At 46.5% G+C, this 20,505-nt stretch overlaps 1 protein-coding gene and 1 long non-coding RNA gene across 2 annotated transcripts in view; one reads left to right on the plus strand and one right to left on the minus strand.

The window, feature by feature from the left end:
- Positions 1-20,505, plus strand: part of MYO5A (myosin VA) — a 247,546-nt gene that overhangs the window by 138,451 nt on the left and 88,590 nt on the right. Inside the window, 8 exon segments of the mRNA XM_033920300.1 lie at positions 143-304; positions 1,542-1,639; positions 3,845-3,931; positions 4,032-4,140; positions 6,146-6,357; positions 8,686-8,842; positions 9,218-9,457; positions 16,324-16,572. Of these exon segments, the coding sequence (XP_033776191.1) occupies positions 143-304; positions 1,542-1,639; positions 3,845-3,931; positions 4,032-4,140; positions 6,146-6,357; positions 8,686-8,842; positions 9,218-9,457; positions 16,324-16,572 (1,314 nt within the window).
- The window catches only part of LOC117348317, a 107,906-nt gene continuing 93,664 nt past the window's right edge, over positions 6,264-20,505 (minus strand). The window contains exon 4 of the long non-coding RNA XR_004536963.1: positions 6,264-6,295. This is a non-coding gene — a long non-coding RNA (uncharacterized LOC117348317). The remainder of the gene's footprint in view (positions 6,296-20,505) is intronic.

Genomic DNA, 20,505 nt, shown 5'->3' on the forward strand with positions numbered 1-20,505 from the left:
ATAATTTGCAAAACGAGCCTTAAACAATAAGCCATGAGAGAATCTATTTCTGTATCCTTGAATGTGAAATAGAACCCGGGGTTATATTCATGATGAAAATGTCCATATCTAATGCATGTTTTATTTTTTGTATGAAAACCAGTTTAAGCTGCTGACAGAGTTGTTTGAAGAAGAGGAGCATGCGCTGAGCCCTACTTCGAGAACCCCCACTGGACGTACCTTGTTATCTCGAGCATCTGTGAAATCCATCAAAACCAAACCTGGCCAAACAAGCAAAGATCACAAAAAGACGGTTGGCCACCAGGTATGTCGGAGCCTCTCTTGTCTGAATTAGAGAATGACACGGGGACAAATTTTTCCCTATCCCCTTGAGGACTCATTTTTCCGTCCCATCCCAGCGAGTTCTTCCCTGCCCCATTCCTGCAAATTCTGTTCTCATCGGCACAAGCCTCAAACACTTTAAAATCATAAGTGTCTGAGGCTTGTGTGGTTAACGCAGAGCTTTCAGGAATGGGACAGAGACAGTGACAAAACTTGCGGGGATGGGATGGGGAAAATTGAGTTCCTGCAGTGACATGGACAAATTTGTCCCTATGTCATTTCTAGTCTGAATGAATTCAGGGTAACAAATTCTGATGTTGTTTTTCCTTGGGTAAGATCACGCAGGAGTACTGATTCTATGGCAAATGAGGTTTAACATAGATAAGTGTAAAGTGATGCATATCAGTAAGAAAAATCTTATAAACAAATACAGGATGTCCAGTGCAGTACTTAGAGAGACCCCCCAGGAAAGAGACTTGGGCATACTGGTCGACATGTCAATGAAGCCATCTGCGCAATGCGCAGCAGCAGCGAAAAGGGTGAAAAGAATGATAGGAATGATTAAGAAGAGGATCACAAACAGATCGGAGAAGGTTATCATGCCGCTGTACTGGGCCATGGTACGCCCCCACCTGGAATATCGCATCCAACACTGGTCGCAGTACATGAAGGACACGGTACTACTCGAGAGGGTCCAGAGAAGAGCGACTAAAATGGTTAAGGGGCTGTACTGCGAGAGATTAAAGAAACTGGGTCTCTTCTTCCTTGAAAAGAGGAGACTTAGAGGGGACATGATTGAAACATTCAAGATAATGAAGGGAATAGACTTAGTAGATAAAGACAGGTTGTTCACCCTCTCCAAGGTAGAGAGAACAAGAGGGCACTCTCTAAAGTTAAAAGGGGATAGACTCCATACAAACATAAGGAAGTTCTTCTTCACCCAGAGAGTGGTAGAAAACTGGAACGCTCTTCCGGAGTCTGTTATAGGGGAAAACACCCTCCAGGGATTCAAGACAAAGTTAGACAAGTTCCTGCTGAACCAGAACGTACGCAGGTAAGGGCACTGGTCTTTGAGCTAAGGGCCGCCGCATGAGTGGACTGCTGGGCACGATGGACCACTGGTCTTACCCAGCAGCAGCAATTCTTATGTTCTTACGTCCATAGCTCGGAGTCTTGTGAATCTGTTGACCATGTTCTTTTTTACTTTCCCACCTTTACAGTTTCGCAACTCTCTTCAGCTGTTGATGGAGACCCTCAATGCAACAACTCCTCACTATGTGCGTTGCATCAAGCCCAATGATTTCAAGTTCCCCTTCACGTAAGTTTTCTCTGGGGTGGCCTTTTAGAGAACATATCATTTTCTGTATTTGGCATTGGGGCAGGATTATTCTACCAGCACTGAGTTTAAGTATTTAAAATGATTTACACTGTTAACTTTGGTGTTAACTGTATTAATCACTTTTTTAAAATTTGAAGCTAGTGAGTACATGAGCGGCCAAATGCTTTGATGTCTGGTCAAAAGTTTGTGTTTGGCTGAAAGGGTGGATTGGGTTAGAACCAGCGCAATTTCTTACACACACTCCTCCACACCTAACAGTCTGTGTGTTATTTTACGTAAGTCTACTTAGTGAAGTGGAGGTGCGGCCTAGTGGTTAAGGCAGCTGCCTCAGCACCCTGAGGTTGTCAGTTCAATTCCCACAGCAGCTTAACACTTCATTGCCCCAGGTACAAAATATCTAAACCATTTTGATTATGCAAGCTATACAGAAAATATATAATATATACAGAAAATAAATTATGCAAGCTAGGAAAATAAACTTCGCAGTAGTAGCTCCAACTTTGTGGAATGCTCTGCCACAGCCACTCCGATCCGAACATCAACTTGATAAATTTAAGATAAGCCTGAAGACCTTCTTATTTAGCGACACCTTTTCCTGTGTTTAGCTTTTCCTTTCTTTTTTTTTTTTTCCTTCTTTTTCTTCTTTTCACTCTTCATTTATTTCTTCTTTTCTTATTCTGCCAACCGCTTTTATAAAGCGATCCCGCCCCATATGTTTTACCCTCTTCCCTCTCTCTCCTTTCTTCTTCTAACATGTAACTCTCCCCCCAATCCTACCTACTTTCCCTCACCTTCAAGTCTGTCTAGTTAATGTCCTTGGTGTGCACTTTTATTATTTTTTTTTAAGTATTTATCTCTTTTTTTAAAATTTTTTATTGTAAACCGGCCAGATACTTGTCGATGGTCGGTATATTAAAAGTCAATAAACTTGAAACTTGAAAAAGCAGTATATCAGGTTCCATACCCTTTTCTCTCTCTCTATCTCTATCTATCTATCTATGTCTCTGATGAGACATCATTTAAAGTACCATGTACAATTGTGGAGACTACACATTTAGAAGGATAAAAACAAGATGGAGTCAGTCCAGAAGGCAACTACTAAAATTGTTAATGGTCTCTGTCATGAAGCATATGGGGCAGACTTAAAGACCCCCTTACGTAGACTTTGGAAGAAAGGCAGGAGAGAGGAAATATAATAGACATTTTAATATCTCTGTGGCATAAATGCACAGGAGGCAAGTCTTTGTATTGAAGGGAAACTCGGGATTATGAGGGCATAGAATGAAGGTGGATGGGAGTAATGTAAGAAAATACTTCTTTATGGAAAGGGTGGTTGATGCATGGAACAGTCTCCCAGTAGAGGTGGTGGAGATGAAGACTGTATCTGAATGCAAGAAAGCTTGGGCAGACTGGATAGTAAAATCAGAAAATGAATTGAAAAAAATCTCAGTTATACAGGTGGAATTATCAAAGAACATTCTTAAATGGAGAAAAAAAAGACCTTGGTGAACCTGTGCATGCATGCATTTCCCAATGTTATAAAAGGCATGCATAGGTTCACTGAGGGTTTTTTTTTTTCTCCATTCGCTGCTACTATTAATTATTTCTATAGTGCTACCAGACACATGCAGCACTGTTCAGAGTCACAAAGAGTAAGAAAACAAGCCCTGCTCGAAAGAGTATACAGTCTAAACAGGCAAGATAGACAAACAGGATGTCATGGATACAGTTAAGGGGAACGGTTAATCATGGGGCTTGGTTGGAGGGCAGAGGAGCAGGGTTAAGGAATGAAAGCTATATCAAAAAGGTGGGTTTTCAGTCTGCTTTTAAATAAGGGAAGGGGCTTGACAGACAAACCCAGGTAATTTATTCCAGGCATAGGGGCAGCTAGATGAAAAGAACAAAGTCTGGATTGGCAGTGGAGGAGAACGGTAACGTTAAGAGTGACTTATCTGAGGAACCAGAGTTCTCTGGGAGGTGAATAAGGAGAGAGAAATGAGGAGAGTTTAAGAATGTTCTTTGATAATTACACCAGTATGATGGAGATTTTTATTATTATTATTTGCAGACTGGATAGGCTATATGAACTTTATCTATTGCCGTTTTCTGTGGCTGTTGAGACAAACATGGACTCCATCTCTAGAAGCTTCTCGCATCTTCCTGATTTTTCATTTCTTTGTGTAGGTTTGATGCCAAGAGAGCAGTGCAGCAGCTCCGAGCCTGTGGTGTCCTGGAGACCATCCGAATCAGCGCCGCCGGTTTCCCTTCCAGGTACTTCACCTTTGCCGCTCTGCTGCCTTAGTTTTCCATGGAGTTTTACTGAAAGAATTGCCTGATTCATCAAATGCACCTTTCTCATTTCGTGTCTCAGGTGGACATACCAAGAGTTCTTCAGCCGCTACCGCGTTCTAATGAAGCAGAAGGATGTTCTCAGTGACCGAAAACAGACCTGCAAGAATGTGCTAGAGAAGCTTATTCTGGTACTGTAGTAGATAATTTTGTGGTAACCATTGTAGGGCTTGCTTCACCTACTGTATCCTAGAGACGTCCAAGGGTTCTGCATCAAAGATCTTTGTCAGGATGCATTTTGTTAGATCAGGTACTCATTTGGAGGGTATTTCTATAAAGTATACACAAAGAGTTACGCACCAATTACACACATATTTCATTAGAATAATGGTATATATATGTATATGTGAGGCAACTTTTCAAAATTATTGGGGGTGCTAAACACAATGGAAATTAGCTCTCCTTGGACACAGTCAGGGAGTTTGTTCAATATTGGGGGATGCTCAAGCACCCACAGAGCTGATTCCTATGTATATGCATAAATATGCTGTTTTTCTCAGCAGTGTGCTTGATGCATTCTTGTTCTACTTGAGAGCAGAAGAAGTGTTGTATATATTACTATTTTGGGGGGTGCCTTCTATTAAATTCTTTTTTTGGCATGATTCTTTTTTTTATGAGCATAGGAATTTTCCTTTTTTTTTTTTTGAGGTTTTTGTTTTTTGCTCATTTTTTTCCAGTCTAAATTGGCCATTGACATTACTGCTGGACTCCATAAGAGCACTGCTGATGCAACCTTGTGTTTGTTCGATGCTAGCTGAGTTTTTTGAGGCTATGTATATAATTGTGATTAATGATTGCCCCCCTAGCCAATAATATTTTTCTATCATTGTTATTTTAGTGGTTGTAATTTCAGATGTTTTTCTTTTGCTAGTGAACTGCTTCATTGAAGCTGATCCCTGATATTTTAGTTATGTGTGTGCATGCATGTGGAAATGCTAGAATTACACACACATTTACAGAGTAGAGCTTAGGTGCATCTTGAGGTGCATTTTACTGATGAGTGGAATCTTAGATGGGACCATACTTGCACATATGGAATACTATAAGTTGAGCACAGTGGTGTAGTAAGGGGGGACAGTCTGTCCCAGGCACTATCTTGGTGAGGGCGCAGGCACCCGTCCTATTCTCTGCCCCCCACTCATGCATGCCGCTTTCCTCCCCCCCCCCCCCCACCTGTTCCTGGCACGTACAGCAACCCCAAGCTTCCGTCAAACCAGCCTCAGCTCTTTCTCTGACGTCACTTCCTGGACCCGCACCTAGAAAGTGATGTCAGAGGAAGAGCCAACACTGGAGGGAGGTACGAATTGATAGAGTTGGCTAGGACAGTAAGCGGAAGGGATACCTCCTGTCCCAGCCCACTGCTGGATCACTAGGTCATACAGCAGGCCCAGTGAAGGCCTGCAAGGCATTGGGGGAGGGGGGAACAGGGTGCAGGAGGGAGGGGGAACAGGGTGCAGAGTCTTGCAGGGGTGGGGAGTGAGGGAGGGGATGGGTGCAGAGCCTGGCAGAACAGGATCTTGAATATAAACCCCTGGTTTATATTCGAGTCAACCTTTTTTTTTTTTCTTCCTTTTGTGGGAGGAAAACGGTTACCATAGTTTATATTTGAGTATACAGTACTCATTGAAATGAATGGAAATGATGTTTAAACGACGTGAATCTAGATAATTATTCTTTATAGACAGGGATCAATTTTATGATTTTTCTTGTTTCACAAAATATGGTTAGAATTTTATTTTAATTATTTAGTGGGATTGCTTCTTTGGGATTCCTTCTCAGTCAGAACTAGTCTCTTTAGCATTGTACCACCCTTACTGTTCTCTTGTTGGGTTTTATAATCTTCCAGCCAGTCTGGCTTTTGTAGGGGAGATTCCCTTTACAAATTCTTCTGTGTGTCTGTCTTCTCTACATTTGTGAAACATGGGAAAGTGCATGCGTGAATTTCAGAACCAACTTTCCATATATACTTTCCCTTCCAAGACCTGTTTTCATGCACATGTGAACAGTGAATGTACTTTACCTGCAGGAGGGAGGGGAAGGGGGGAGCAAAATTCTCAGAATGTATTTTTTTTTCTTATGAAGAAACATGATGTACCACTGAATTCTGTTGTTGATTATCTCTTTACCGGAAAACAGAACAAGGATAAATACCAGTTTGGCAAAACCAAGATTTTCTTCCGTGCGGGACAAGTAGCCTACCTGGAGAAAATAAGGGCAGACAAGCTGAGGGCTGCCTGTATCCGAATTCAGAAGACCATCCGTGGTTGGCTGATGAGGAAGAAGTACCTGCGTATGAAGAGAGCTGCTATTACTATTCAGAGATATGTGCGAGGATACCAGGCTCGCTGGTGAGTACATGCTGTGCAGTAGTTGGTGATCTGCCATTGAGATCAGTTACCACCTCTTGACTCTTTGCCTTCAGTCAGGGGTATAAATTGAAATGCGGGGTGCCCCCTCTCTCAGTGAGGGTGAATGCTCCTTTTCCTGCCCCCTCCCCCCCAACTAGCTTTACATTTTTAGGAGGCGAGAGTGTGGCAATGCTGTATTTACTCTTTATTTATTTATTTTAAAAATGTTTAACCTGCTTACGCCCTAAGTGGTTTCTATAACAATGCACATATTAAGCTGTATTTGTATTTGATATACCCCCTGTTGACAAAGCAATCTGAGCGGTTCACAATCTAATCAGATACTCTTAAGTATTTTCCCTATCTGTCCCAGGGGGATTACAATCTAATTATGGTACCGTGGGCACTGGAGGGTTAAGTGACTTTCCCAAGGTCACATGGTGCGGCATGGTGCGGCACCCACTACCTTGGGGTGCTGAGGCAGCAACTCTAGCCACTAGGCCACCTACATAACATATAAACAAATTAACTTCAACATACACAAATCATCCGAGCTGCCTCCCATTATCTTTCTTTAAATTACTTGATTCGGCTCTCCATGTTGACACTGTTGGGCCCAAGTCTCTTGATAAGAGTCTTATGATTTTGCACCTGGAATCACGAAGTTAGGGCCTGGCAGGAGGGGGTAATGCGCTTATTCACTACTTCAGCTGCCAGGGGTTGAGGGCGGAGTTAGCAAGGTGAAATAATTTAGAGAAAAATATCGAGAGGTGGCGCTGAAATACTGTTAAAGGTAAGTACGGTGTTGCCTTTCTCTGATTTTCTCTCCGCCATGTAGGTGTCCCCCCTCCCTCAAATATCATAAATCAAAATGAGCCCAACTTTTCTTAAATCTGCCTCACTCCTCTATGGTTTCCATTTTTACACCTGTGGAGGAAAATTTTAAGCTTTTATCTGAAATCAATAGGCTGAAGATTCTCTCTGGTAAGGCACAGCACAAGATAACCAGTGTTCCCACTTTGTTCCCACTCAGACGTGGTAGGCCAAGGTAAAGAGTAGTGCTATGAAACTGAAGTCTTCAAATTCAGCTAGAAGTATGCACAGGGTCCTTAGCACATTCTTATGGGTATGTGTAGAAGGGGGGATGGAACACCGTGCATATGTTGGGAAGCAATTTTCGAAACAACATGGATGTTTGCAAAGTCTATGCATACTTTCCTATTGAGATTTGCACCTTCCTTTGAAGATTTTTACCTTGCCTATGAAAATGAGGCAATTTTTTTTACCTGTGGTTATCAGTGAAAGAATCTATGAGCAGTACAAGTATGCTTTCCTCTTTGTGAGTTGCTCTATAGCTGCATCTGCTTCCAAAACCAAAAGTTCACATACTGTTGATCTGTACATGGGTAATTTTCATACAGCCAGTCTACTCAAGTATAAGTAGTTTACACTGAATAGTAATTAGGGAAAATACTTAAGAGTACCCACCTGTCCCAGGGGGCTCACAATCTATGGTACCTAGAGCAATGGAAGGTTAGATGACTTGCCCAGGATCACAAGGAGCAGTGTTGGGATCAAACCCACAACCTCAGGGTGCTGAGACAGCAGCAGCAGCTCTAACCACTAGACCACACCTCCTCTCCAGTAAATGGCTTTTGAAAATTGCTATCCTCATGTACACCTGCTTTTTGGCTCCTTCTCTACAACACACACTTTTCAATTGACAGTTTCAAAGAGAAATATCGTTGATTTCTCTTGAAAGTTTGCATAAAGCATGAATTGAAAAAATTACCCCTGTTGAGTACAGAGGAGAGCTAGTGAAAGCGTCCAATATAAATTTAGGGCAGATGGCCAGCTAGAAGACTCGGACAAGCACAGTTTTTGAAAATGAGAATTATTTGCTCAAAAGATTTACTTTTCTGCAGCTCTTGGGAAAAGGGAAACATCCACTGAAAAAATAGTAAGTCAGAATCTTCTGCACAAACAGTGATACTTTCATTCATTTTAGCACTGAAGACGGTGTTTTCCCAGAGCTTTTTGTACAAGTTTCTAATTCACGAAGAAGTCTAATGCATTTATAAATTGCACATCACCCTATGCAGAACCACCATCTAACTCTCAGAAATGCTGGCTGGGAGTCTCTGGAAATTATTTGTAGTGGCTTTGGTAAGCCTGGGTATTCAAACTGCATTGTTTAGGATTGCAAAATTATTCCAATATAGTGTATATTGTTTGGATCTGAGTGCTTGCACAGGAAACATTAGTTTATTTGAAGGGAAAAGGTCCTTTTTCAGAATTACATGTACACTTCTTCATGTCTTTGGCCAGCTTGGCTCAGTTTCTGCGCAGGACCAGAGCTGCCATTATTATTCAGAAATTCCAGCGCATGTATGTGGTACGCCAAAAATATCAGAGATTACGGGCCTTTACCATCGCGTTCCAAGCACAGCTGCGGGGCTATGCTGCCCGGAAGAGGTATCAAGCGGTAAGTAAAGCTAAGGGCTCATCTATCAAAGGGTGGGGGAGTCCTTAGACCAGCCACATAAGGTTTTGAAGTCACTTTTATGCAGTAACCAGGCCTGTTAGCATGGGAGGTTGCGACTCAGAATGACTCTTCAGGGCCTCTTGCTTTATGGGTCCATACACTGTCAAAGAAGCCCTGCCCTAGCTCTCCAACAAACTTTCCCATTCCCCAACAGTGCAATAGACTACAAGCTGCCATGGCTGCTAGCAGAGGTATCAGTGGTGCAATAGGAGCTGTGATGACAGATGGTACCAACAGCGGTCAACATATCCATCGTGGGTGTTGAAGTGTCAGTTACTGCCCATCATGTGAATTTCTTTTGACTTTCCCCTCCAGATGCTTCGAGAGCATAAAGCCACGATCCTTCAGAAGCATGTGCGAGGCTGGCTGACCCGGTTGTCTTATAAGAGGACCTTGAGGGCCATTGTCTACCTGCAGTGCTGCTACCGGCGCATGATGGCCAAGAGGGAACTGAAGAAACTGAAGATCGAGGCACGCTCAGTGGAGCGCTACAAGAAACTCAACATTGGCATGGAAAACAAGATCATGCAGCTCCAGCGCAAAATCGATGAGCAGGTAATGCCCCCCCCCCCTCCCCACCCAGCATAGTAATGTTGAGGTTTATGTTATGTATGTTTTATATGGAAACCGTCTAGATATAGACGGTATATAAATTTTAAAAATAAATAAATAATGACCGTCGGGATCAACCATATCAGGGAACATAGAGGCTATCGGGAAAGATCCACTGCCTGCTGAGGACATTAAAGTGCATTTTACTGATCCCCCCTTTTACAAAACTGCATAAGAAGTTTTTAGCACCAACTGGCGCACTGAATGCATAGGAACTCTTTGACCATCGGAGCAGCGCAGAGCATTCAGTGCACTGGTCAGCACTAAAAACCTCTTACACGGTTTTGTACCTGCCAAGTTTTTGGCCTGGCTCCTAAATTTAAAGAAAGCTTTTGAAAAGTTATCAAAAGTAATGACTTCTGCCAAATGCCGGAGAAAAACAAAAGCCCCCCCAAATATTCAAAGCTATTTAACTAGCCAGGAACAGCCACTGACCAGTTAAATAGCGTTTCAGTACCTAACAGTGAATACTCGGCACAAGATAACTGTTTTTCGCCCTTAAATAGTCATGGTCAGCGCTGAAAAGTTAATTGGCTATATATTGCGATAAATGGCAATATTCCGTGTTAACCGACTAACCCCCTCTTTTACAATGCCATGCGGTGACGGCCCCAAAGCCCTTTAAATCTCTGTGGGCTTCAGGGCCGTTACCGCAGCAGCCCGCATTGCGTGGCTTCGTAAAAGAGAGACCCTAAGTTATTTAGTGGCAAATTGGACCACACAAATAGCAGGCCTATATTTTCCCACTATTATCTTAACTGGCCAGCACTGACTATTTGCTTAGCTGGTTAAGTTAATGCTGGCCAGCGAATCCTGGATAGGGGAGTGTGTGGTGCAGTGGTTAGAGCCACAGCCTCAACACCCTAAGGTTGTGGGTTCAAACCCCACACTATTCCTTGTGACCCTGGGCAAATCACTTAATCCTCCATTGTCTCAGGTACATTAGATTAGAGTTGTGAGCCTGCTGGGACAGATAGGGAAAAATGCTTGAGTACTGAATGTAAACCACTTGGAGACTATAAGTGATATATAAATGTTTAAATAATAAAATAAATAAATGCCAGCCACGGAAACAACCTGGCATCGAATATCCGGGATCAGCACCAACTGCAACACTTAGGTGGCTGCCCCCTGCTGGCTGAATATCTGCCCCAAGGTTTTCACTTGTTTGCAAAAATCCAAGAAACCAAACTGCAGTTGTATAGTTAACAGTCAATGAATTCCAGCAGTTATGACCGTGTAGCAATATGGGTGCATGCAATATAGCTCTTACTAGGCAATATGCAAAGATGGAGCATTTAACTGGTCCTGAAATGGTTTAATACCATCTTCGTATGCACCCCTGTATCTCTCTTGGCCTTTAGATTACTTTTTATGTAAGAAATAAGCTTAGGGCCTGAGATTAGCAGTGGCTTAAGCGTTGCCAGCGTTTATACCTGAAACGCGATACTAGGGGGAGGAAGTGGCATCACCGTCTCAAGATGGCCTGAACTCTGAGCTTAGGCCTTAATTTAGCTCCTTCACTATCAGAATGCATTATAATTTGCGCAAAAAAGAAGCGTGGATGTAAGGCGCCTTTGCAGATAACGCTTTTTAAAAATTTGGATGGCCTCAACCACCCGTGAAGCTCTGAAAGATTTTGCTTTCATGCCAAGATGGCAGAGCAAGGCGAACAGGCGTGCGCCATCCACAGCTTTGGCAAAAGCCCGAAGTTAGCAATGTCTGCACCAGCCCAGCTGGAGCTGATGGCGAAAGTGAAGGAAATGCGATGCTAGGCTGTGGTCCAGGCTCTGGCATTTGAATTTCTAGGTATATGGACCTGGTGAATAACCATAGCTGGTTGAGTTCTGTATTTACCCAATATGACTCAGATACAGTTGATAAATCAATGATGATAGATAGTAACACCTTTCATAAATTAATGCATGATGTCAAATTGTGTAATGCCAGTGTAATGTAATGTTCAGTATTTAGTCATTTAACCAGCTATATAACTGTATAAAGGTAGAACTGACTTTTATATAGTCTTGTTTATGTAGCTACCTTGGTTGGTTTAAATGCTGAATGTTGGCAAATAATGGTCAAGTGCTGACTCCACCCCCAAAATAGCCACTTTCACTTTGAACACTAACCAAACATTTTCAGTGGCATTATCAGGTGGCATTATCAGGACCAGTTCAGGGTCCTGGGACGAAAGCTGAAGCGGAGCACACGGAGGATAGCATTCTCGGAGATCCTGCCTGTACCGAGAGCAGATGCAAAGAGGCAGTCAGACATCCAAGCTGTGAATGCATGGTTGAGGAGATGGTGCCAGGAGGAGGGCTTCCGCTTTGTGAGGAACTGGACGTCCTTCTGGAGAAGAACAAGCTCTACCGGCGGGACGGCCTGCACCTGAGCACAGCGGGAACCAGACTACTGGCAGCCAATGTGAGGAAGGAGATCGAGAGGGCTTTAAACTGAGGAGAGGGGGAAAGCCGACAGCTGATCTGATGTTGACGCTTCGGAAATACAGTATCCAGAACAGATGCTGAACGGGCTGACTGCAGGAGGAAACAGAGGGACCGGAAGATCTCAAATTAGACAGCGAGGGAAACAACAGGTAAAGGAGCTTGCTGGGAGAAGACTAAGGGGCACAGGGAACACGGGGCTGGGTGGGCATGAGGGCGAAAGCCGAGGGTAATATAGAGGTACCACAGGGCGAAGGGGATCAAACAGAGGCTCAAGGGATGATAGCCCAGGAGGGGGACGGTTAGGGCTAGGAATCCCAGAGGAAAAGCGGAGATGTGGGGTGGCAGGAATGTGGGGAAGCAGGAAGCCAAGAGGGTAAAGGCTGAGGGCAAAGCAGAAACACAGAGAGCGGGAAAATTGCCAGAAATCCAAGGGCAAGTGGCCCAGGTAAATACAAAGGTGGAAGAAAAACGACGGGACCTGCGGGGCTTATACGCAAATGCAAAGAAGCCTCTACGGCCCAAAGATGGGTGAACTAGAAGTCATGGCCAAGAGGAGGACTGGATATAATTGGGATTGTAGAACCTGGTGGACAGAGGAAAATCAATGGGATGTAGCGCTGCCGGGGTAACAAGCTCTACAGGAGGGACAGGACCCACAAAAAGGGGGGAGGGCATAGCACTATATATAACGGACTCTATCCACTCGATCGGGATGGATATGGCAACAAAGGCAGAGGGGCTGGAATCGCTATGTGTCAAATTACCGGGGAAACAAGGGTGCGGGCATAAAACTGGGGCTTTACTATCGACCACCTGGTACACCAGAGGAAAGTCGGACACGACTTGGAAGCGGAACTGAAACAGGAGTGCAGGACTGGAAGTGTAACAGTGATGGGGGACTTTCAACTACCCAGGGATAGACTGGAGTATGGGTCACTCCAACTGCACGAGGGAGACAGGATTTGTAGAAGCTGTGAAGGACTGCTTCATGGAGCAACTAGTCAAAGAACCGACGCGGAGGGGAGGTTACTTACTCTTGACCTCATCCTAAACGGTTTAGGGGGGCCTGCAAGAGGGGTAGAAGTGGGAGGACCGCTAGGAAACAGTGATCACAACACGATCAGATTCACATTAGAAAGAGGGACACCCATAGTTAGGAGGACCGCAACAACCTGCGCTGAACTTCAAGAAAGGGAACTATGTTGCTATGAGGGAAATGGTGGGGAGGAAGCTCAGAAACATCTTTAGGATGGAGACTGTGGGAAGCGCCTGGACCCTATTCAGGGACACCCTGCAGGAAGCGCAAAGAATGTACGTCCCCAGTTTCAGGAAAGGCTGCAAGAACAAGCGATCAAAGGACCCGGTTTGGATGTCAATAGAAGTAAAGAGGGCGATAAAAGACAAAAAAGTATCTTTCCAGAGTTGGAAAAAGGACCCAACAGAGGAAAACCGTCAGGCGCACAGGAAATGCCAAAAGGAATGCCACCGGGAGGTTAAAAAAGCAAAAGGGGAAATACGAAGAGGGGCTGGCCAGGGAGGCGAAAAACTTCAAAGGCATTCTTCAGTTACGTTAAGGGGAAGCGACCAGCGAGAGAGGAGGTGGGGCCGTTGGACGATGGGGTACAGGAAGGGAGTGATTAAGGAGGATAAAGAGGTAGCTGAGAGGTTGAACACGTTCTTACTCGTCGGTTTTCACGAGCGAAGACACTTCTAATATACCGGACTCAGAGGACCTCATGAGTTGGGGAACAGGCTGAGAAATTAGAACACATAGAGGTAAGTAAGGAGGATGTCCTCAACAGATAGACAGGTTAAAATGCGGCAAATCACCGGGCCCGGACGGGATCCACCCAAGGGTTCTGAAGGAACTAAGACAGGAAATAGCGGGCGCAATCCAACATGTTTGCAACCTATCCTTGAAAACGGGGTGAGGTACCAGAGGACTGGAAATTGGCAAATGTCACCACCCATCTTCAAGAAGGGATCGAGGGGTGACCCCGGGGAACTACAGGCCGGTGAGCCTGACTTCAATTATAGGGAAGATGGTGGAAGCTATGATCAAGGATGGCATTTGCGAGCACATTGAGAGGAATGGCCTACTGAGAACAAGCCAACACGGATTCTGTAAGGGGAGGTCGTTGCCTAACGAACCTGCTGTACTTCTTTGAGGGAATAAGCAGTCAGATGGACAAAGGGGAGCCCATAGACATCATTTACCTCGACTTTCAGAAGGCTTTCGACAAGGTGCCACATGAAAGGCTACTTAAGAAGCTTTGGAACCACGGGGTGGGAGGGGATGTGCACGGATGGATCAAGCACTGGTTGTCGGGTAGACTGCAGAGGGTTGGAGTAAAGGGTCAATACTCTGACTGGCGGGGAGTCACGAGCGTGTGTGCCACAGGGATCGTGCTGGGGCCGTTACTCTTTAACATATTCATCAATGACCTGGAAAAGGAGGCAAAGTGTGAGGTTATAAAATTCGCAGACGATACCAAACTGTGCGGCAGAGTTAGGACCAGGGAGGAGTGTGAGGACCTACAAAGAGACCTGGACAAGCTGGAAGACTGGGCAAACAAATGGCAAATGCGCTTCAACGTGGACAAATGCAAGGTCATGCATATAGGGAAAAAGAACCCGTTGTTCAGCTACAAATTGGGGGGGGGTATTGATGGGAGACAGCAGACTCGAGAGAGACTTGGGTGTGCTGGTGGATGCATCACTGAAGCCATCTGCACAGTGCGCAGCAGCCTCGAAAAAGCCAACAGGATGCTGGGCATCATAAAAAAGGTCATAACAACCAGAACACGGGAAGTCATCATGCCATTGTATCGAGCGATGGTGCGTCCGCATCTGGAATACTGCGTTCAGTACTGGTCGCCGCACCTCAAGAAGGACATGGCGGTACTCGAGAGAGTCCAAAGGATGAGCAACGAAAATGGTAAAAGGGCTGGAACAATGCTCATACGCCGAGAGGCTGGATAGGCTGGGACTCTTCTCTCTGGAAAAAAGGAGGCTCAGGGGAGATATGATAGAGACCTTCAAGATCATGAGGGGCATAGAGAGGGTGATAGGGACAGATTCTTCAGACTGAAGGGGACAGCAAATACAAGGGGGTCATTCTGAGAAACTGAAGGGAGATAGGTTCAGAACAAATGCAAGGAAGTTCTTTTTCACCCCAGAGGGTCGTGGACACTTGGAATGCGCTACCGGAGGAAGTGATCAGGCAGGGTACGGTCCAAGGATTCAAACAGGGATTGGACGGATTCCTGAGGGATAAAGGGATCATGGGATACTGAGGGAGGAGCTGGGATGTAACAAAAGTATAGAAAGTTTGTCAGGTAATGAGTATAAACCAACCAGGTCGTGCATGTGCAGGACCGGAGGGCTGGGACTTCGATGGGAAGGCAGGACCAAATTGGGAGGCCAAGGTGGCAGGGGAGCCCCTTCAGATGATTCAGACAGGTCGTGATCTGTTTGGGCCGCCGCGGGAGCGGACTGCTGGGCAGGATGGACCTATGGTCTGACCCGGCAGAGGCACTGCTTATGTTCTTATGTTCTTAACTGCCGTTGAATTTGATTGGTTAGTTTCACATGCACCCAGGCAGTGGCATAGCGAGGGTGAGAGGCACCCAGGGTGGTGGTGCCTCCACCTCCACATGCTCTTTCCCTGCCCCCTCCTGCCACTTCCCTTCCCCCATACCTCTATAACGTTCCTGGTGCGAGCAGCAACCCCCAAGCTGCTGTCGTGCCAGTGTCGGCTCTTCCTCTGACGCCAATTCCTAGGTGCAGGTCCAGAAAGTAACATCAGAGGAAGAGCCTACGCTGGCACAACAGCCAGCTTGGGGGTTTCTGCTCATGCCATGAATGATACAGAGGTATGTGGAAGAGAAGTTGAGCGCAGCTTCAACAATGGGGGGGGGGGGGCGGCGGGGAAGGAGTAGGGGGCGGAGAGGAGGGCGGGTGCTTGTGCCCTCGCCAAGACGGTGCCCAGAGTGGATCCGCCCTCCTCCCCCTTACTATGCCACTGCACCCAGGAGTCATTTCTTGAATTTCGACCCCTTAGTTTCCTTTTTAGACAGTGAAATTGTGTGGTGGCCATGCTAGTCCACTTTTCAAGGTAGTATATAGAAATAAAACCAAAGGAAATAAGGTAAGACAGAAGTTAATAGATGAAATAAGAAATATATTTCAAAATAACTGTTTAGACTAAAGCAAACTTTCACTGTGCCATTTGAACACCAGAACCTTTAAAGAATGTTCACAAAATGTATTCCCACTGTTTGATAATTAGTTGTTTTGTTTTTTCATCTGAGTATACTGTGGCTTCCTGATTGTCCTCTTATGTCTTATTTCCTACAGAACAAAGACGGCAAGTCATTGCTGGAGAGGCTGACAAGCCTGGAGACCACATACAACATGGAGACTGAGAAGCTGCGCAGCGATGTGACTCGCCTGCGCACATGCGAGGAGGAGGCCAGGAATGCCACTAACCGCAACCTCAGCCTACAGGAGGAAGTCACCAAGCTTCGCAAAGAGCTGAAAGACACACAGTGTGAGAAGCTGCTCATTGAGAAGAACGCAAAGGGCTACAGAAAGGAGACTGACATGGTGAGTCCTTTATCTGGGGAAGTAACAAGTCAGAGCCCTGAAACTCTCTGCACAGTCTTGTTGAGAAATTGGTGAATGGTGCTAGGAGAAGATATTTTCCTTGCTTGTTCCATTAGGTTCATTTCACTTGGTGCAAAATAAAGGACTTCAGATAATGTTCCTAAAACAAGCTCTTTGACTTGGTAAGCTCAGAAAATCAGATTTAAATAATCATCGGGGATGGATTGCATTACTTTAGGCAGTGGTTCTCAACCCCGAATGGGACACAGCAAGCCTGTTTGGTTTTCAAGATATTATTATTATTATACCAACACTTCTATACTACCTTTTACCTATTTAGTTCAAGGATGGATTACAGAAATTAATAGCTAGGTTAGTTGACCTAAGAATTACAGTGCATGAAATGAGTTGGAAAATGTGGTTGTTATGGGGAAAAAACTGCTGGTAAAAAAAGAGATGACTGTCCTGGGAGTGAGCTTAGATAGCGGTTTGACAATAGAAAACCAAATATTAAAAATAATCAGGGTGGGATACATGCAACTTCAAATGCTTTATAGATTGAAGCCGATATTATCCCAGGACAAGCAGGCAGCATATTCTCTACATATGGGTGATGTCACCGACGGAGCCTCCTAGCGAACATTTTCGCAAGCAGACTTGCTCAAAGACCTTCAGACTTGCGATTGGCCAGTGCATGCGTGCGTGCCCCTCCCGCCCTGCCTAGGGCATGCGTCTTCTCAGCGTGTCCTCAGTTCTCTGTTTTCCGTAAAGCCAGAAGCACTGCTCCCTTGCTTCGTGCGATCTCATTGTCCCTCTTGCACCGCGGCCTATTTTGTTAGTTTCTTTTGAGTCGCTGTGCTCGCGTCTTTCATTTTCTTTCTTTTCATGTTTTTCAGTTCGTATATTTTTGACCAGGTTCCCGGTCTTCCTTTGGCTGCCTGGCCTCGCGGAGCTGTGGCTCTCTTTCTTCTTATGTCCCGGCCTTGTTCCGGATTTAAACAATGCACTAAGTGCAACCGGGTTATCTCCATCACCGATGCTCATCGTTGGTGTGTGGAGTGCCTGGGTGCAGAGCACCGCGCTGAGTCGTGTCCCCGTTGTGCAACTTTACAACCACGGGCTCTTCGTAGATGGGTGGCCAAGATTCTCCAACTCTTTGGCCCCATGGATCCTGTGGGACTGGGCTCGAGCTCGGCCTTGACGCCCATGTTGGGCGCCTTAAAGTCCTCGGCCTCGAAGTCCCTGTCGGCCTCGAAGGCTCCAGTCTCGGCCCCTCCTTCTACTCCGGCTTCAGGTAGTCTCATGTTAGCGCTGCCTCATCAGCGTCTTCGAGACATCAATCTAAGCGTGCCTCCTCACGTAGGGAATACTCTTCCTCGAGGTCGCCCCCAAAGGAGTGCACTGCTGCACCTCCGACCCACCTACCTTTGGGCTCGGTGCCTATGTTCGAGGACATGCTTAAGGCTATTATTACCACACAGTTTTCCTCGGTGGTAAGCCAACTAGTCCCGACTTCGACGCCTTTGACCTCGGTCTCGATCCAGTCGTGGTCTGACAGCCTGAGCGTCCTCTCGTCTCTCGAGGCCTCAACCGTAAGACTTGTCGGATTCCCTTGAGCGTTTCTTCCTCTCCGGAGTCACCGGTGACTTTTCGAGGGTCCAAGCTGGGGGCTGCTTTTTCCCCCGCTTCTGCGGTGAGGCTCGCCTCTTCCAAACGGCCCCGGTCTTCCCCGCCTTGTCGGGGCATGTCTCCAACCTCGAAACTGTCCAGACACACACTTCTAAAGGGACTGCTTCGAAGCCGGTTGGGGATTTTTCCTATACCCCATCTTCTCCGAGGCATTCTCAGCACTTTCCTAGGACCCCGGGGTCTTCCCCGGTCCATCTGGTGCGGGGCCGTTCTTCAATGCCCCCTACACGCCTTAATCGAACCTCTTCGGTCTCCCGTTCACAGGACTTTGAGGCTCCGGCTTACTATTCTAGGGAAGTTTCTCTCTCTTTCTCGGCTGCACCCCGATCTCGGTTGGAATCACCGCCGCAGGATGACTCTTCTTCTCGGACCTCCTCCTTTTCTCATTTCATCTCTGACATGGGCAGAGCTCTAAACTTGGATCTTCAGTCCGACTCCCACTTTACCCAGGAATACCTGGCGGAATTGGGAGTTGACAATACGCCTCGTGAGGCACCTCGCCTTCCGTTGCATCAGGTTCTCCGGCAGACGTTTCTCTGGAACCTGGAGACACCATATGCTGTCACAGCTATTCCCTCCAAGTTGGAGTCCCATTACCGGACTATCCCGTTTAAAGGGTTTGAAGGTGCTCAGCTTCCCACCAATCTTTGGTGGTTGAGTCTTCCTTGAAGAAGTCTAACCCCTCGAAGGTCTATGCTGCCGTCCCCCTGGGCAGGGAGGGCCGTACGATGGACAAATTTGGTCGCCACCGTTATCAGAATTGGATGATGGCGAACCGTGTCCTTAACTACAGTTTCATCTTCACGTCCTACCTCCAGTTCTGTGTTGATGCCCTCCGCTCATTCCGGGAGGTCATGCCAGAGCCTCGGCGTCAGGAGTTTTGTCTCCTCGTGGAGACCCTCTCCCAGCTCCGCCTGTATATGTTCCAGGCCTCTTATGATGCCTTTAAATTGTCCTTGAGAGTTACAGCCTTTGCGATCGCCATGCTTCGCCTCGCTTGGCTCCAACTTGTGGATATGGATCCAAATCTACAGGACCGTCTTGCCAATCTCCCGTGTGTAGGTCATGAGCTCTTCGATGATTCCATTGAGGCGGCCACGAAGCTCCTCTCGGACCACGCATCTCTGGTGAAACTTAAACAAAAAGCCCCTCCGGCTCGCCAATATAAAATTCCTCTCCGGAGGTATCCACAAAAATCTACTCCTGCTTTCTCTAGGCCTCCTTCAAAATGGCCACTGCAACAGCAGCAATGTCAACCTAAGACTCAGCCGCTGGCCCTGTCGAAGTCCGGGCCATCCTTTTCACAATTCCTGTCCGAGCCTTCAGGCTCCCTTCCTTCTGGAGCCTTCCCCCTTCCCCATCGGGGGTCGTCATTTCTATGCCCAGTGGGAAAGTCTTACCACCGAGAGTTGGGTACTGTCTATCATCTGGGAGAGGTCCTCCCTCCACTTCAGTTGCGTTCCCCCGGATCTGCCTCCAAGAGAGTTTCCTTATGCTCAGTCTCAGCTTCCCCTACTCATGCAGGAAGCTTGGGCCCTTCTTCGAGCGGTTGAGGAAGTTCCCACGGAACAATGGAACTCCGGATTTTATTCCCAGTATTTCTGGTACCCAAGAAGACGGGGGATCTGCGTCCGATCCTGGACCTCCGTGCTCTGAACAAATTCCTGGTCCGGGAACGATTTAGAGTGCTCATCCTTCCCACGTTGTATCCCCTCTTGAATGAGGGAGACTGGCTATGCTCACTGGACCTCAAGGAGGCGTACACGCACATTCCGATTCGCACGGCCTCTCGCTGGTATTTGAGATTCTGGGTGGGGGATCTCCATCTCCAGTATCGTGTTCTTCCCTTCGGCCTGGCGGCCTCTCCGAGAGTTTTCACGAAATGTCTAGTTGTGGTAGCTGCGGCCCTGCGCCTCCGCGGCCTGCAGGTGTTTCCCTACCTCGACGACTGGTTGATCAAAGCGTCCTCTCGCGATGAAGTCCTGCGAGCGACGGAACAGACTATCTTGCTCCTTCAGAGTCTCGGCTTTGAGGTGAACTTTCCCAAGTCTCACCTCGGTCCATCCAAGTCTCACTTTGGTCCGTCCCAGTCTCTTGAGTTCATCGGAGCGGTCCTGGACACGGTTCGTCTCCGTTCCTTCTTGCCTCGGCCTCGTCAGGAGGCCCTTATCTGTTTGTGCCGAATGGTGACCCATCTGCACTCGGCACCGGCTCGGCTCATGATGGTCCTCCTAGGTCACATGG

The sequence above is a fragment of the Geotrypetes seraphini genome, chromosome 14 (assembly GCF_902459505.1).
Source record: "Geotrypetes seraphini chromosome 14, aGeoSer1.1, whole genome shotgun sequence".
Taxonomy (NCBI): Eukaryota; Metazoa; Chordata; class Amphibia; order Gymnophiona; family Dermophiidae; genus Geotrypetes; species Geotrypetes seraphini.